At 35.6% G+C, this 19,995-nt stretch overlaps 1 protein-coding gene across 2 annotated transcripts in view; it reads right to left on the minus strand.

The window, feature by feature from the left end:
- Positions 1 to 7,681, minus strand: part of LOC106668230 (ABC transporter G family member 20) — a 151,896-nt gene extending 144,215 nt beyond the window's left edge. The window contains exon 1 of one of the 2 annotated variants that reach the window (XM_014396770.2): positions 7,503 to 7,681. In XM_014396770.2, the coding sequence (XP_014252256.1) occupies positions 7,503 to 7,570 (68 nt within the window). In that variant the 5' untranslated portion in view covers positions 7,571 to 7,681. The remainder of the gene's footprint in view (positions 1 to 7,502) is intronic. The other variant, XM_014396780.2, reaches the window with a different exon arrangement.
- Between the last annotated feature and the right edge of the window lie 12,314 nt (positions 7,682 to 19,995).

Consider the following 19,995-nt stretch of genomic DNA (forward strand, 5'->3'; position numbering starts at 1 on the left):
TGTTCGTTCTTATCGTTACCGTACAGTTTTACTTAACTTTGTACTATAGCCCATGCTTATTCATTGTTTAGTACTAACTAAATTGAGAAAATACTAGTCGCTTGAAGTTGTTTTCAAGATTACAAGACAAAATTACAAACGAGATCTAGTTACGAAATTAACGCTTTTACACCTGATGATGTACGGAAGATAAGTTAGTGTCAGCAAGCTACGGATGCCTAAGAAAGGACAAGAAACTTTACGAGTGATTTAACTTGTAGTGCTCAAGTTAATAGAAATATTTTTCTACTACTGCATACTAACCCCAAGCACCTGTCTGAAGTATTTAAAATGCTCCTACGTATCTGTTCAAAAGGTAGTTATTTGCGATTAAAACTGTAAAAAGCATTATTTTACCAAGCCAATGAACGTTTACCAGATAGCAGAAAGGGCATGTAGCATGTGTTTTTTGAATTTTGAAGTATTGAATCACTATGACTTCATATTCTGGGAATCTTTGGACTTTGGTGCTCCACTGCCAGTAAATGATTTTTTTTTTTGGTAATTCTGTTTATTTTTAATGTGCGGTGTTCAGTGACCGTTAGTCAATGATTATTAGGAGATCGTGAGATGCGGTCTGGTGTGACGTAGGTTTTAGAAAAACATTTTCTTTATCATGCCAACGTTTCGCTCTTTATTGAGACCATCTTCAGAGCCTGGGATTTATAAACATTGTTTGAATTTTACAAATACATGTAGGATGTGGAAAGAAATAAAATAATTAAATTTATACGATGCTAGAAAATTTTAGATTTAAAAAAAATTTCTAGCATTGTATAAATTCATATTTTTTCCACATCCTACATATATTTGTAAAATTCAAACAATGTTTATATATCCCAGGCCCTGAAGATGATCTCAATAAAGATCGAAACGTTGGAACGGTAAAGAAAATTTATTTTTAATGTTTTTCTTTGTTTAATTCTTTATTGAACCTTCTTTACATTTTGTTAATTTAATTTCGTTTGGTTGCCTTTTGCTGTAGCATATTTTTTAAATCCCCACCTAATTTTTCAATCTACATATCTATATTTGTGGAAAGAATAAAACCTTATTTAAGAACTCATTTTCTTTAATGTTCATTCTAAATTTCGTAAATTTATAAGTTTTATAAGCACCGTTAAGAGGAATTGGTTCCGACTGACAATGAATAGAAAAGTGGTTTGAAGTCATTTGAATATAATTTACTCTTGGGTCAGCGCACACCTTCACTTTTACTTTACTCTAATGTGAGAAATAATTAATTAATTTCTGTATGTAATGTGACATTACATAACGTTGTTGTTACTTCTAATCGAAATCCAAGATTATTTTGGCTTTTTAATGGAAATGGATGTTGCAATCTGAGAATGGGAAATTATTTTGTACTCAGATTAGATGCCTCATATAATTTTTAAAAAATTGTTTCCACTTTGGAAGGATTCTATTAATGTTCAAACGGATAAAAGTTCTGTTAATTAAAACCGATGTATTACAATTATCCAATCGGAAAATAGTTAATGCCATGTTTGGACACTTCCTGCAATTTGGGCTACATCGTGGTACACGGTCTGTTCTATAATAGCTGTTTACTGGAAGTTCTATTTTATCAATGACAAATTCGTTTTATACATAACTCAGCACATAATTTACCGGCTCATAACATGCAGATCAAATTTAAATTCATCAAAAGAGTTAAAAGCCCAAATTTGATATTGTATGAATTTACCATATTCTGGATGCTAAAGAACCTTTTATATGTGCTTGATAAACTAAATATCGTTTTTTAATACTGCTTTGTAATATACATAATAAGATTATTGTAAAAGTCAAAATTTATCAAAAATAATTTACAATGAAAAGTCAGTTACAACAAGACTGCACAACCCCGAGGGTACTTTAAAAAAAAAATAAAATTGTTTTCTGAAATCGAGTTACCAGTTATTTCATAAAAATTAGGAAGCCGTGAAATTTCATAAGTTAGCAATGTGCCCCCACACGACAATTAAACGTAAACGGATATTTCTGAAGGACTATCAGATAAACACTGGCCTTATTCCAGCTGCGCACGGCTACTGTCGAATAGATTTGACTCATATTTGCATTTTATATTTCCGTCTTACCACGCAAAAAAAAGTTTAACAACGTGACGGTACATATGGATAATGTGAACAATTTTAATTCCTATCATTAATTCTAATTATTATTGTTTTATGAATGAAGAGGCCTGATGGAGGCATAGGAACTGAGGAAAGGTTGGTCGAAATACAAAAGCATTTTGATTTTGATGTCAGCCCTGATTCATTAAATACTCGCATTAGTTGCTCGATCATCATATTGAGTTATGTTTATAAAAAGTTACACTTATGTTTTTGTTTTAGACGCATTGTGAGAATGAACTTATTTATTAGCGTGAATAGAGGGACATACCCAATAACCCTCACTTATAGTTTTGGAATAGGATGATATAAAAATCTGAATTACTAGAATGAACGGTATGTATGAATGATTATTCAGAAATCGTGAGATGCGGTCTGGTGTGATGTAGGTTTCGGAAAAACATTTTCTTTATCGTGCCAACGTTTCGATCTTGAGATGATCTTCAGGGCCTGGGATTTACAAACATTGTTTAAATTTTTAAATACACGTAGGATGTGGAAAAAAGTGAATTTATGCAATGCAAAAAAAAATGTTTTTTTTTATATTCAATCAAAGTATTTCTTCTCTCTCAAAGTGTTTGTTTTCTGCGTAAAAAAATTTTTTTTTTTGCATTGTATAAATTCACTTTTTCCACATCCTACATGTTTTTGTTAAATTTAAACAATGTTTGTAAATCCCAGGCCCTTAAGATGATCTCAATAAAGATCGAAACGTTGGCACGATAAAGAAAATGATTTTCTGAAACCTACATCACACCAGACCGCATCTCACGATTTCTGAATAATCATCGACTAACGGTCACAAATCACCACATATTTCTACATGGTATGTATTTGACCCAGCTGTCGACCATTACGGAATCTAACTTCTGTGGGAATGACCAACGTTGCAGAACAGAAAAACAATCGAAGACTCAATAGTTTATAGTCTTAAAAGCTTAGTTATTAAAGACGGTAGTTTAATTTGTAGGTGTGGTGAAGATCAGACGAGACATGATCTGGGGATGAGCCGAAGAAGGTTGGTGAAAAAACCGTACCTGCTGATGCCAGCTACCCCGGTTGGTTACACAAGATATTTCCATGTAACCGCGGCTCGGCTTTTTGTACCGCGTTACGTCCCAACGGCGAACGCCTTTTGTTGCGTTTTTGTGATACCTTCGGATAGAAGGTTGGCTGGTACTTACATAACCCCACACTTTTATAACTTTACTGAAACCGACACGAAGGATGGGAACTGAGTGTAGGCGATTTCCTACGGGGGTTTGCCAGGTGAAGAAATTGTAACAGCGGGGATAGACCAACCAAAATGATCGGAAACACCAAACTACATCGTTGTTGGTTCAATGAATAAAATTAATACGGATTCTTCAGATACCTAGCCCTAACGGTCTTCATATCACTAAATAAACGGTTCGTTTTTGTACAAAATTATGCTCAAGAGTTCCTGTAGTTACATCTAGAAAGATCAGAGGTTTTTGTTACTTAAGAATTGACACAGTGCAAATCGTATATATTTTCTTCTTGCATTTTGGTATTAACAAATTGGTGATATTGGTATGAAATTACTTCTCTAGGATTTTTGGTTCTTGTTATTTAATAATCATCTAGTTCAACAATTCTATCTTCCAGGTTTTCAGTACTTACGTTGGTTTTATTCCTGGTGTTTGTTATTTAACTGATAAACAATCAAACAATGCAAATATATTCTTATTAAAATAATCTGAATAAAACCTGTAAAGATCCTATTAATTACACATTCAAATTTGTTTTTATTTTCGATTTAGCTTACTAGGACGTAGATTAGTATTTTTTTCTTCTAATGCTACTTAACGCAGTTGCTACCTTCTTTAAATGTTAAGCTATAGGTCCATTTAACACAGTTGCAATGAATCTGGGCTAACTTGACTGGATTTATTCATAGCATTTAGTTTGCATTTCAATTTTCCATTGTCTAGATAAATTATCTATGATTATCGACTTTGGTGGCCTTAATCCATTTGCTTGAGGTTTTTTATTGTAATTTAATGATTATTCAGAAATCGTGAGATGCGGTCTGGTGAGATATAGGTTTCAGAAAAACATTTTCTTTATCATGCCAACGTTTCGATCTTTATTGAGATCATCTTCAGGGCCTGGGATTTACAAACATTGTTTAAATTTAACAGAAACATGTAGGATGTGGAAAAAAGTGAAACCCTGAAGATGATCTCAATAAAGATCGAAACGTTGGCACGATAAAGAAAACGTTTTTCTGAAACCTACATCTCACCAGACCGCATCTCACGATTTCTGAATAATCATCGACAAACGGTCACTAATCGCCACACATTGAAATTTAAAATGATTTTATAAATTTCATCACTTCTCCAGGTTCGAATCTCCAAAGAACACCGGACACCCTGAAGTCGATATGACATCTGCTGAGGCTATCGGCTATCTCCGTAAAAAAAGAGTCTCAACTCTGTCTTTTTTCCCAAACCATTGTTTATATTTGAAAGCAAAAACACGGAGACTTTTTTCTACGGGGGTTAGCCTATAGCCGCAGCAGATGTCATATCAACCTTAGGGTTTCGGGTGTTTTTCCATTGCAAAAGAGCCCATTTTGAACAAGTTTTTATTCAGGGCCGCTGAGATTCGAACCAGGGACACTTAGAGACGTCATTCATAACATCTCTACTAAGGATACTAAGGAAAAACATATACTCTCCTCACATTTCCTTTAACATTTAACTAACTACAAATGTAGATCAATTATGAATATATAAGTAATTTAAAACCAAACAGAGTTCAATCAATTTGGACAATTTCTTTTTTTCAAAATCGAAATTTTCGTTGCTTTTTATGTAAAGGGAGTCTAACAAATCAATCAAGAATTACGTGTGTTTTCCATAACAGCTGAACAATCATTCCATTAGTTTTGTAATAGGCGATGATTATTCGACCTTGGTAACTTTTGTACGCCGAGATATGTGAATTGAAATGGAATTAAATTTCGTTCTGTCAGGAAAAAACCATTGCACCTACTAATCTTTGTTAACATCATTTTTCCAAAATATACGACTAAAAACATTCCTATTTCGCTGTAACTTTTTTTTTAATTGTGTTATGACACGGTAAACTTATCATTTAAATTCTGATTGTGAAATACAAATGACTTTGCAATGTCATCATCGAAAATGACAACTCGAAGTTGTCAGTGTTTATTTATTTTAATATTTTTAGAAAAACATGATCTAAACTGATTCATAAAATATACATCAAGTCTAGCACAAAGTTTATCTTTTTAAAAACATTAGGCATCAAAAAATGGTTTCAAACATAATTTTTTTTAAATAAACACTTCATGATGCTACAAATCCAGGGAATACGGATAATATACGGAGATTGAATTTTGAAAATTTATAAAATCCTGGAGTCTAGTAAGACTGAGGTGGAGTCCGTACATTTATCATTTATGTTGAATCATCCTAGATCTTAAGGGACGATAAGTTGCTAGTAAATATAGAAACTTGATTTAAGCATTTCTTTTTTAATGGTCTTGCGTGATTGTATTTTATTTTTGTCCTTACATAGTAAAACTACTAGTTAACTAGTTAAATTTAACAGAAACAAGTAGGATGTGGAAAAAAGTGAAGCCCTGAAGATGATCTCAATAAAGATCGAAATGTTGGCATGATAAAGAAAATGTTTTTCTGAAACCTACATCACACCAGACCGCATCTCACGATTTCTGAATAATCATCGACTAACGGTCACTAATCACCACACACAGTAGTAGTAAATTAGTTCTATCATAGTTAAAAAGTTACTTAAAAATAGCGGTTTGCCAGTGTTTAAGTTGTCCTGTCAATCATATACCATTCGTGTAAATCTATTATTACTTTGTTATAATTTTAATTCCCTTATCTTTCATTTTCCGGCTAATTTTGTAATTCAGACAACACAACCGACTGACTTTTTTTAAGCAATTTGAAGTCACTAACGATAAGATCAAGTTTCTACAGTTGATCACGAAATATCTCCAGATGGGAATAGAACGATAAAGTCTAAAAGGTAATAATTGGAAAAATTATTATCGAAATAAAACAGCATTGATCAGGATCATTGCAATATGATGAAATACATTGTTGTGAAAACAAAATCACACTCCTGTGAAACCAGTTGGGCAGGTGTATCAACAACCATCGTTCTGGAATGCATAAGGAAGGATGACCTTCGTCGAATGTTAGACCGCACGAAAAAGAAAAACTTCTAGAAAAAGATTGTTTTTTAATAAATAAATTTATAAATAAATAATAAATTCTTATGCCTGTACGTGCAAATCGAGTTTTCCGAGTCACAAGAACGTGTTGTTGAAAACTGAATTTTCCTAAGTTCATTTTTTTCAGGTGCAGAGGTCATATAAACCCTCAGGGTGCCGGTGTTAAAAAAAAAAAAGCCTATTTGTATGTATGTCGGGTTCGAATCCAGCGGCCCTGTATTCGAACCCGGGACCTTTACCTTACGTGATGACCGCCGTGTCAACGACTAAACCGTTGCGTCCACCGACGCCCCTAATTTTAAATTTAATTAATTTTTATTTTGTAAGGTTATTTTTTAATAATGAGCACATGGCCTTTTTTATTTAAAACTTGATTTTTCTCTTTTTTACAGTAGTGTCGCGTTTCAAGCAGTATGCTCATCTTCTGGAACTTTTGTTAGTAATATTTTCCGCATAGATTTTGAACGTTTATGTCGCAACGTCGACACTACTGTAAAAACGGGATAAATTTTTATATAAAAAGTACCACGTGCTCATTATTGAAAAACTGGCCTTACAAAATAAAATTTATACAATTTCATGTGGAAAAGAAGAAAACAACTAAATCTATGAACAACATTATTTAATTAATAATATGAATTGTCTGGCTCCCCACACAATAAAAAAAATTTAAATCATCAAAATTTATTGACGCGCTTAATATATATTTTTAATTTTATTCAGGCAGACACAAGTCCAATTTGATTTAAACGTTTAAGTCGAGAATTTGGTTTTGACCTGGGTAAAATTGTTGTTAATCTAGTCGTTTTTGGGGTATATATTTTGTTAAGGTCAAATAAGACTTTCTGCGGAGAAAGAGTTGCTTATGCAAAGTTATATTACATAACCGATGCTTAACTTGGAAAGGTCGATGAGAAAATTAACATAATATCATTGTAAATAAAGTGTGTTGAGGCAATTTACTTAATTTTATTTATAGCAAATGTCAAAAGTCTGAAAATGAGTTTATTTCAAGGATGATTGGCGTGCTCTTTTTGATTCGACGTGCATCGAGAATGACTCACATCGGATGGGCTTGGCTCCAGCTGAACATCTTTCTTATCCTTTCGGCCCGCGCTGCCGGAGGCTCCATGGCTGGATGAAAATCACTTGACGGGCACACAACACAGACTGGCTGGCCGTCTCTTTGTCTCTTCTGGTGGGGATGAGGAAGAAGTGAAAGTCGACCTTTCCCGTAGCTCACTCTCCCTTCTCAGATTAAACGCACAGGTCGAAACCGTGCGAGCCCCCAAGGACGCCAGCAAAGAATCACCAACGAACTCGAGGACCGACCAACGATCCCGAATAATTTTTTCTTTACTGAAAAAATTTCTTTTCCTTTGTACCTATACTACAGGGTGTCAGGCTAATCGCGTCACAAACTTTGCCAGTGAATTTCACACCTCCAGACAAAATGTGTGGTGTTTAGTGACCGTTAGCCAATGATTATTTGAAGATCATGAGATGCGGTCTTTTGTGACGTAGGTTTTAGAAAAACGTTTTCTTTATCGTGCCAACGTTTCGATCTTTATTGAGATCATCTTCAGCGCCTGGGATTTATAAATATTGTTTAAACTTTACAAATTCATGTAGGATGTGAAAAAATGAATTTACAATATTAAAACAATTTAGATTTTAAAAAAAATAATATGAATTTATACAATGCTAAAAAATTTTAGATTAAAAAAAATGAATTTATACGATGCTAAAATAGCAATTTCTAGCATTTTTAACATCATACATGTATGTGTAAAATTGAAACAATGTTTATAAATCCCAGGCTCTGAAGATGATCTCAATAAAGATCGAAACGTTGGCACGATAAAGAAAATGTTTTTCTACAACCTACGTCACACCAGTCCGTTCCCACGATCTCCGAATAATGTGAAAAAAATTCGTACAAACCATGGCCCGATACTCAACCCTTTCGTTGATATTCAACATTTTATTTTTTCAAGTATCTACGTTTTTCGTCACAAAATCTATTTTTAGCTCTTGAACCATTCATGTTTGTCAAAATCCGAAATAATCATTGAAAAGAGCGTTAAATTTCCGGTAAGAAGGCACCCTTATACAACTTTTAATGTTTTGGTAACAAAACAAACACTAAAACTTTCAAAAATTGCCAAATTTAAATTTAGTATAAAACAGAATTTGTAACCTCATTAAAATAATACACGGTAGAGCTTGACAAATTTCATACAAACTTCATCGTTTAATAAGCGTTCTAGAGTTATACCCTTTTCTTTAATTACACCAAACCAAAATGATTCATGTCAGAAGAACGTAAAGAAAAAACAAACAAAACACATAAAGAATAGACAATAAGCATAGCGAACAACTAAAATAGACAAATTAGACAAACTATCTACACTACCAAAATATCTAACAAAAAAAATAATCCCATTCTTAAAAAAGAGCGGTTTGAAACTGTTCAACACTTGATGGAAGCGGCGGTCGAGGTCTAACCTGCCTCTTTATCAAGTTCCATAAGTCTTCTAAAGGATTCATGTCAGGAGAATGTAAAGAAAAAATAAACAAAACACATAGAAATAGACAATAAGCACAGCGAACAACCAAAGTAGAAAAATTAGACAAAATATCTACACTACCAAAATATCTACCAAAAAAATAATCCCATTCTTCAACAAGAGCGTTTTGAAACTGTTCAACGCTTGTTGGAACCGGCGGACGATGTCAAACCTGTCTCTTTATCATGCCCCATAAGTCTTCTATGGGATTCATGTCAGGAGAACGTGCTGGCTGCGATCGGGCATTATCTAGCATTAATAGGAAGTTGTTCCCAATAGATAGAGCGACTGGAAAAACTTCCAGAAGAATTTCCCCAATGTACCTTAGTACTGTCAAAGAGCAATTCTGTAAGATAATTCGGTACAGGCATAGATGTTGATTCCACCCCATGCCTGACTGTCTTCGATAAGGATGTGACTCAAGCATAACACGTAAAACAACGTGTTCTCCACGTTTTCTACACACAGAGTCCCGGTCATTTGATTGCCTCAAACTAAACCTGCAGTCATCTGTGAAGAGGGCAGTCCCCATTGTTCAAGTGTACAAGCGAGGTGCTGATTTGCGAATAGCCAGAAGGTTATATTTACTCCGATGAATTGGATTTTTATTCATTTTAATTTAATTTTAGTCCTGTACAAAAAGGGAACCATTGACTAAATCTTCTTATGATTGCAAATACGGTTCCCATAGATAAAACATAATGAAAATGTGTGACTACATAGTATGTGTCGTGTAAGGCATCGATAGTTGAATTGGCTAAGATTACTCCAGTTATACCACCAATGGTAAATAGGAAAACAAATTCCATGGCTGACATAATTGAAGGGGATAACCATGCCATTTTCTACCATGCCTTTCCACTCTCCAGATGGAGAACAGTTAGAGACTAGACTATTCTCACGAAGCCTTTTGATGACTGTTTTAGAGGCCACCCTTACATTACGGACCGTTTGGAGATGGCTTACGTCAAGGAGCCGTTAAATTCGATGCCGTAGTGCTGTAAAATCAATAAAAAGATCAGATGATCTTTCTAGCCATAGTACATCACTGTCAACCACTACTTCCGGGTTTACCCATATCAGTTTTTCTTATTCCTTGATACAGAGGAAGTATGCATGTGTCAATCGTTTTTATCGCTGGTGTTCCATCTGCTGTGCCATACCTTACCTTCCAATTTTTAGTTTTTTTTTTGGGAGATTGGGGGATTATCAGTCAAAGTAGAATAATTAGACAAAATATCGACCTACCAAAATATCTAACCAAAAAATAATCCCACTCTTCAACAAGAGAACCATTTTTGTTGTACGTTAAGAATTGCTTCTCTTTAATTTGCCTTGTACCTACTTTGAAGGACTGGTTGGACATAGGCAATAACGTGGAGCTATCCTCTGGCTTTGTTCCAGTACAGTTATTTACTTTTCAGGCTTGGTTGCCCTCCGTAAATCCTATCCATAAATATACAAATTTATACTGTTCAAACTATATCCGTTATTTGGGCGGATAGTTCTATGGATCTTTAAATATATATTAAATTGTTCGAGCCGTCAAGAGTAATTACAAGAATAAATCGAATATCTGAATATTTTACGCTGTACTTCATGGATTTTTCTTCTATTAGCAAAAGGTGCGGTCCGTAAGTTTACCTTCCAGCATAAGCGTATGACATTATTCTGGTAATATCCTCAGGTTTGATTCCTCGCACCATATCATTATTGTTTTTACGACTACTTTGAACCTTTTCCGACGAGTGTCTAACTAAACTCTCTAAAAAACACGAGCGTGTCCGCTTGATTGTTATGCCGACAAGGCTGAGTTCAGCCCGTTATGAAAGCATGACATCCATTTCGATGCAGGAACATTTTAATTGACAAGCCGTGAAACCCCTGTCTGATTGGGCTTTCGGTTGAACCGGGGATAATTGTGTTTGCATTCATTTAGAAAATAAAGCATAAATTAGCATATTATACGAGTTTTCATGAAGTACTAAATAAACTAGAAAATTAATTACTTTTCGTGAATTATGAAGAACAGTGAGAATAACCGGGCTCACCCATATCCACTTTGTTGATCCTAATTTTGAGAAAAATCACCAACCTAATCAATCGAAATTGATATTTATAGATATATTATTATTGTATATCTTCATTTTTACAACTAACCCTATTTACTTCTAATAACTGCATATGCGTCATTATAATATCTCACTGGCACTCTCAATACACACAGTAACGACACATTTACACAGAAAACAAACACTTTGAGAGAGTGCAAATACTTTGATTGAGTCTAAAATTTCTACCATTGTATAACTTCATTTTTTTCACATCCTCCATGTATTTGTAAAATTTAAAGAATGTTTATAAATCCCAGGCCCTGAAGATGATCTCAATAAAGATCGAAACGTTGGCATGATAAAGAAAATGTTTTTCTAAAACCTACGTCACACCAGACCGCATCTCACGATCTCCAAATAATCATTAATTACCGGTCACTAAAGACCACACAGTTAATTGATCATTCTGACCACTTTTTCGTAATTAGGTGCTTTAGGGGTTCTAGAATATATACTAAAACCAGAATTGATCCCACGATCAAATTTGTTTAGTTTAATACCGTATTCGTAAAGTATACTAATAGACAATAATTAATTTATGTCCCATCTTTATTACATGCTACCTCGTACCGATCAAGACGCGCGTTTCGGAATTGTTTACTGTTTTTTATACAATTATAATTGAAAGATGTAGAAAGAGCAAAGTTGAAAGGCAAAGTGCGTTCAAAAAAGTTTGTTCTCCTTAAATAAAATATGAATAATAAGAAATAGCATAAAACATACAAACTGACGAATGAGTCATAAAGCATACACAGAAAACCTAGTCCACCCTTTTTAGATCGATTCTGGACTAGTGCCATTTTTTCTGTTTTCTTTTTAAAACTATTTTTAAAATTACTTTCCATTTAAGTGAAATGTGAAAGTCGATTATTAATGCTTTTAGATTTAGATTTTTTTAAACCAATGCGAAACTGAATGTTTTCCGTAAGAACTTGTCTTTGATTTAACGATTTATAAATGATGAATGATCTAACGAGAAAACCGTCGGTGTACGTCGGTGAACTAGGGCCCAATTATACAATAGACAGGAATACAATAGGAGAAAAATTTTGCTCTACGTACAAGTATTGTTTATATACCATCAAAAGAATAAAAACCTAATAAACAAACTGTTTTCAGTTGTGCAAGCAATATTGTTGTCTTTAGCATTCCGGTCTTTTTCTTTTTTTTTTTTTAATGGTATTATGTAGAGAAGATTTAATTGATGTTGGTTTTGTCATCGATATGCAATAGCTTTTAATTGTTTGCAATTTTTTTTTCTTTGGAAACTCTCTCGAGTTGGCCCAAATATACCTAGCCGAGATGTCTACAAAAAAACATGTAATATGATAGTTTAAATCGTGATAGAGCGTTATTGATATTAACCACTTTGTACCATTTTTTGGTTAATTCTTCAAAATCCTCTGGGAGTAGAGAAGTGTAGTCGTTTTAGTACAATTCCGTATTTTTTCTTTTGTAGTTGATATATCAGTTTGAGTTTTTTCCAAAAATTGTACAAATTGTCTGTATGTTTTTGGTTTGTTTGCGAGTAGTTTTAGAGAATTTTTAGCGTTTATTATGATGAAGGAATTGACGCCTCCTATGTTTTCTAAAATTTTGTTGGTGAATGAGTATTAACTACGTTTTTAATGTAAATCTGTGTTGGTTTCGTATCTTTTGTTTCGGTATTATTTTTATTTGACGTTTCGGTGTCAGAAAATATTTAAAATTGATTATTTGTAGGGATCGGAGTACTCACGGTAGTTTGGATACGCGGCATTTTCCTCGGGTTCCTGTTAGCAGTGTGTGGACCAGATCCCTTTCTCCCAAAAACTTTGGTGCCACTCATCTCTAAGATCGTGTTCGTTTAAACTACTAACCTCACAATCCGTTTTTTGTGGTTCTTCGCCCATTCTTGAATTGCAATGAACAGGGAAACTCAGAATGTCCAGAGAGTTTGAAAGCAAAATTCTCACTTATACTAATTCCAAAGTTCCAAAGGCATTAAATGGTCAGAAACGTTTTTTTGCAATTTTTACAAGCCGTTTTATACTACGTGTCAACGAGCCTCGATAGCCAACAAAATAAATTTAAAAATCTTTCCGTGACTTGGGTTATGTCATGCTTTTTTTATTTTATTTTTTTTAACGAGGGTTCTCAACAGCAGAGGTTATATCAACCCTCGAGGTGCTGGTGTTTTTGAAAAAAAGCCCATTTGTAAGTATGTTGGGTTCGAATGGAGGGCCGCTGGATTCGAACCCGGGACCTCTACCTTACAGGGATGAGCGCCGTGTCAACGCCTTAACCGTTGCAGCCACCGACCCCCAATACTCATGTTTTCATGTATATGTAATTCAAAAATGATAAGACACCTGGAATTTTTAAATTTTCATTTGTTGCTTTTTTGTTTTTCGCATTTCGACTCTTCGACATCATCAGTGGTAGGTTGTGTATTTTCCGTCCTGCGTTGACCATAGATGATCAGAACGACCAAGCTATAGGCACTTATGAAGAAATCTCATAATAAAAGATGAATGGAGATAAAAATTAAAATATTTTATATTAAATCTTTTGAACTGTTGTTGATGTTAATTGTAAAAAGGTAAACGTAGACATAGATAATAATTAATAACCTTTTGTCGGAGTGCGAACCAAATAAAAATCATTGTTCGGTTGCTCCATTAGCCTTCCTTCCTATTCCCACCCACTCACTGCCTCCTTCCGCGTTAAAAAAGTAAAAATTTTCTGTGGATTATGTAAAATTATCACGTTAATTAATCTCCATGAAGGGGGTGCCGGCCTATTAAACGACATTGTTACATCATCTTGGCCACAAATATTTTGGGACCTTTTCCGTTAATGTGCCTCCACCCCACTCGCGCTCGATGACAGGGATCGGACAAAGCTCAGGTCTCTGGGCTCTTATCCTATGTTATCTTATGTTTTGAGTCAAGGTGTATGGTTGGGTGTAGATATGGTTCCAGGGTGTAGTATACTGCGCCCTTTAAGAGCTATTGTATCCCCCGTGCTCTGCCTAAAGTACATCGGTGAGTCCTATTTCATCAAGAAACTTGGCCGGTCTTACTAGGCCCGGTTTCAATGGTTGAAGCTCTTCTATAGTCACATTATACATCCCAAAACATTTCCTCCTACGAGCTAGTGTAGCTCCTCAGTTTGTTAGTAAATGTGTTGGTGTCTCTTCTGCCTCCTTGCAGAATCTGCGTGTGCAATCTTGGATTATTCCAATTTTCTTTAGGTGTCCATTTAATTTGCAGTGTCCTGTTAGGAATCCTAATAGGATTCGCAGTTTGTTCCTGCTTCCCTTGACACATTCTGTAATTTCTTTCCTTCCAAAATTGGTTAGAAGATTCTTGGATTGTCTGTGTCCAATCCCACTCCAGGGAGTGAATTCCAAAATTCCCTCATTTTCTTTTTGTCCTTCTGTCTGAGATACTCGATAATAGTGTGGTTGTATGGTTGTATACTATTGTATTGTATGTAGTGTACTGCAATTGTATGAATTGGTGGATTGGTTGTAAACCAGTTGTCAAAGAGTTCGGTGTTAAATAAAACTGAACTTTCTGGCACTATACGACGCTGTTAAAACCAAGGAATCGGCAGTTCGTTTCCTTCAGGAAAAGGGCCTTCTTCCACTAGCTGTGCGATGTTCAGGAGGTCACGACGCGAAGCTGCATTTGACAGGATCGCGGGACAAGTGGAGGTGCTACAAACATGGGTGCAAGGCGGAAATGGCGCTAAGAAGTAACGCATATCTAACTGGCTCAAGACTGCCATATTCGTTAAATTTTGTGAAAGAGAGTGAAGTAAGTATAAAGGTCGATTCATATCTACCAGCACAGAGCGTGTCCAGCACGTAGCGTGGCAGACACGGTACAGACACTAATATTCATACTATGCGGTAATCACAGCAACAGTCACCTACAGACCAATAAATTATTCTTCAGAAAACCAATGGACAGGATTCTTTCCACGTCCGTGTATTACAAATTACGTACATTTCATCAAATTATTATTATTATTATTAATAATTTTAAGGGCGTTTTAACGGCTAAGGTCATTTCACGCCCTAACATCCAAACCTTCTATCTTAGGTTAGCTATATCTCTTCTGAGTGCTATAAAGCTCTGACTCCAAACATTCACTCGTAAACTAATTTATCCTAGTGCCATCCAAGCTTTAATTTTTCTTTTTTTTATTTTTAAAATTCTTAATTTGGAAGGCCAAATGTATGCAAAAATCCCATTTTAAATTACATATAAGATTTATTTGTTTCTTTTTTTATTAGAATTGTGAATTTTTGTTCCCTAATATAGACATTTCCCATAGGCTTGTATGGCTAATAATAATAATAATAAGCAGCATTCTCAGCATGAGTATAGGCTCATCCTTATCCTTTTATTCTTCTAATCAAATATGATACATAAACTAATTCTACATAACAATAATAAGAAACTAAACACAATAACACTTCTTTTTCTTTTTTCTTTTTTTTTTTTTTTTTTGAGGGAGCTATTTTTCTTATTTAAATTGCGATTTTAGGCATTGCAGTTCATTACCCCGCAATTTGTATTTTCTTCCATTTCATTTTTCCGCTCCGGCAGCCTCAAAAACTTCTGAAAAAAGAAATCTTGCAACTCTCATTCAAACATTAGCAGGCATTCAATGGTATAACAATTTGGGAAAAGCCTAAATCTCATTATAAATTCCAATAAATTTGAGAAAGCTGAAAAGTGCTCTTCGAAAGAAACACTGGGGACCCGGTAAGTCCTGTAAATCACTCGAAAGGTTGAGCCTTTGCCTAAAGGGTTGTAAAGTAGGACAGTCGACCAAAATATGTTTTACTGTCAAAATGATGCGTTCTCCACTTCGCATACATCGAGGGCATGTTGGAAGGTTGTTGCCTATTAAAAGCCTATTATGGATTAGCCTGATATGACCTATTCGCAATCTAGAGAGAATCACAAGTTCTTTTCTCTCAAGTTCCTCAGTTGGCCATTTATGTACAACTGGCTTAATTTCTTTCATACTATCTCTACAGACATTTTAACCGAATTCGAATTAGCGCAAGTTCGGTTTACCAAGACTAGACATTATCATTAAAATTATAATGCAATTTAGCACCTAAGCTATTGGAATTGCACAAATCTTGTCTGTCGTCTGTTCATACTAACCGTATTGAACCGCACAGACAAGAAAAGACAACCACAGACACGTGCCAGTACAAGCAAAACATTCTCGGCGACAATGTTGCCCTGTGCTGGTACGTGTCTGCATGGACACTCCGCAAACATTCGCTAAGTATGAACGTTCCTATATGTTTTGTCTGTAATGATGTTAAGAAGTAACGCATATCTAACTGGCTCAAGACTGCCATATTCGACCATCGTGCTGTTCATGTACGCTTTGGCATACGAAATATTGGGTTGTCCGGAAAATAATGCAGGATTTTGGTATTAAACAAAAAAAAAAAGAAACTAGTTACTTTAAAGCAATGTTCTTTAATCAAAATAATTTCCCATACTCTCAATACATTTCTCCCAACGTGTTGGTAACTTATTAATTCCGTCTGAGTAGAATTCAGAATTTTTAGAATTGATAAAGTCAATAAATGCATTTTCCAGTTCCGTTTGATTTTTGAATATTATGTGTTGTAAGTAGTGGTCCAGGTGTCTAAAAAAATGGTAGTCAGTAGGCGAGAGGTCCGGAGAGTAGGGTGGGTGAGGCAAAGTTTCATAGCCAAGCTCCAATAATTTTTGTGACGTTACACGTGACACATGTGGTCGAGCGTTGTCATGCAACAAAATGGGCCCTTTCCGATTGACCAAAGAGGGCTTCATTACTGCCAATTTCTGATGCATGGTATTAATTTGGTTACAGTATGATTCAGCATTGATGGTTTCGCCAGGATTTAAGAAGCTGTAGTGTATTAAACCAAATGAAGCCCACCATACCGTAACCATTACCTTTTTTTGATGAGTTGGGGGTTTTGGAAAATGTATTGGAGCTTCTCCTTTGTCGAGCCACTGTCCAGAACGTCTAGTGTTATCGTAGAGAATCCACTTTTCGTCACATGTAACAATTCTGGCCAGAAATGGGTCATTTTTGTTTCGACAAAGAAGTGATGCACAAACATCAAAGCGCTGATTTTTTTGGCGATCGTTTAATGAGTGTGGAACCCAATTTTCGAGTTTTTTCACTTTTCCAATCGCCTTGAGGTGGTCAGCGACGGTCGTTTTACTGACTTTGAGTTGCTCTGCAAGTTCTCGAACAGTTGTTTTGGGGTTTTCTTCCACCACTGATCGCAGAACATCATCATTAAGAGAGGAAGGCCTTCCACGACCTTCTTCATCTTCAAGGCTGAAATCTCCCTCCCGAAATTTTTTAAACCACCTTTGCACAGTGCACTCATTAACACAACCCTCGCCCCAGACTTGGTTAATGTTTCTAGCCGTTTGGGCTCCGCTTCGGCCGAGTTTAAACTCGTAAAAGAAAATCGTACGAAATTCTCGCTTTGACATTATAAGGATGACTGAATTATTTCCAAGTAGCGGAATGCTACAGAGGTAAACAAACAATATCATTTGGAAGAGGATTAATAAGTGTTGACATTCATACAAATGAGTAATCCTGTAAACGTAAACAGAATATTTTATATAGATTTTTTTTAATGAAAACTTAAAATCCTGCATTATTTTCCGGACAACCCGATAGTAAGCGTTAAATTTTGTGAAAGAGAGTGAAGCTAAAGCAGACATCCGAGCATTGGTAGCCCCAATTGCACTGTGGAAATTGATGAATCGCAGTTCTCGCGCCGGAAAACCAACACCGGGAGAATCTTACTATAGCAGTTAATTTTGGTGGCATTTGTCGTGAAACGAAAGAAAGTTTTCTAGATGCCGTTACGGGCAGATCAGCCGCCTCTCAATTCGTGATCGGATCGCTGCTGTGTCTGTCATCTCCGATCAGTGGAAGACATATGAAACATTATCCCAGGATCCTAGTTTCCTCCAAATGACTGTGAACCACTCTCTCAATTTTGTCGACCTGACCACCCGTGCACATACGCATTCCATTGAAAGTGTATGGAGAAAAGCAAAGGCGAAGAACAAATGACAGTGCGCGACTCGCCGAAGTTTATTGGACTCCTATCTAGGTGGTGGCAATCATGTTAGGCAATAAATGTGGACGTTTTCGAAGATATCCTTAGTTAAATAGCTGAATTTTGGCCCCCAGGGACTCAAATGTGATTTCCTTTATTACCAATTTATACTCTTAATTATTATTATTACAGGAATTACCTAAAATAAAATGTTTCAATATTCCTTGTTCCTTAAGTGAATCAATCTTAGCGGTCCAGTGGGGCGGAGGCACATTAACGGAAAAGGTCCATATTTTGTAAATTCGTTTAAAAAGGGATTGTGTAAAAATTTTATTGTCGCTTTCCTAATCTATCGATTTATTGATTGTTAAACTTTAAAAATTATTAAGGCCACTTACACGGGTAGGCCGTTGATGTAGTACTCTATCCTGAGCACTTCTTCGTGGAATTTAGCCGGCATCCCAGTCCGTACTCAAACGGCAAATAAAATCCTTGGGACCGAGGGATCGACTGACATGCAAACCGTTTCCTTTCAATTATTTACCACCTCGCCGACGTCGGCTTTTTAAATTTTCATAGACCGTGACTGTCTTGACCGGAATTTCTCGTGTTAAACAAAAAATGAGTATGTGGCCTGCGCGGCGGTGCCTGTCCGACCATGTCCACCATTCTTTTAATACTCACTTATGAATCACAATTTGAAGGGTCGTGATTCAAGAAACTACCAGGAAATTAACCAGGTAATACAATTTTTCGCCCCCTATTTACAAATTTTTAAACATTTTTAATAGTGCATCTTCACTATTAAACTATGCAACTAAGATAGGATTCAGGTAGTTTGGTTATACCTTAAATTTACAATGAATTTGGATATGTTTCTTTACCAAAATTAATACAATAGAGAAATGATAGCATTTCAGTCATTTTTCTGTCTATTTTGATCTCCCAAGCTGTTAATGCTCAAACATCAAGAAACATGCTGTCTACAATATCATGATGATACGTGCGTTAAATTTGTTATTCTAGCATTTCACTAGCATCAATTTCTTCCAATCCTTTCAAATTGGCTCTAGACACAAACATTTGAGCCAGTGTATATTTCAAAATTTCAGAAACTGTCACGTACCACACCTCCGACAACAGGACGGAAAAGATCCATGTTTGGGTGGGGAAATTCCAAACCGGATGGGCAGGAGTGTTGATCGAGCTTTCGGATCGGAAGGAAGGACCGGTATAACAGAAATTGCCCCTAAGCCCATTCAATTTATTGCTTCACATACACCATTAATCATTGTCAATTCCTCTCGGAAGTTCCTAACATTTTTCTTCAAGTCATAATTACCTATCAGCCGCATATCGCATAGGTACAAGGGTATCACAATGAAGTATCTTAGGACCCATCACATGGTCCGCAGACTCTTCCAGGAACCTTACTGCCTATGCGGATGATACCGCCATCCCTTGCTCCCATAAAGACCCTGTCATTTCAACCAGAAACTTGCAAAGTCATGTCGCATCCCTTGAGCAGTGGTTCAAGCGGTGGAAGATGACAATCAACATACAAAATGTGAATATGTCAGTTTCAACCTTCGGAAAATAACCACTGGTCCCATCTACTACAAAAGTACCCCTCTCCCACCAGCTAATGTAGCGTGGGCTATGCATTGATAAAATACTAGAACCCTCACACGCGACTCAAAAACCAGAGGGAAACGGGCGATTCTGACTTCTTAAAAGATTGCTGGATAAACGACCAAAACTTAAAAGATAAACG

Source organism: Cimex lectularius, unplaced genomic scaffold (assembly GCF_000648675.2).
Source record: "Cimex lectularius strain Harlan isolate CLEC.00 unplaced genomic scaffold, Clec_2.1 scaffold2, whole genome shotgun sequence".
Taxonomy (NCBI): domain Eukaryota; kingdom Metazoa; phylum Arthropoda; class Insecta; order Hemiptera; family Cimicidae; genus Cimex; species Cimex lectularius.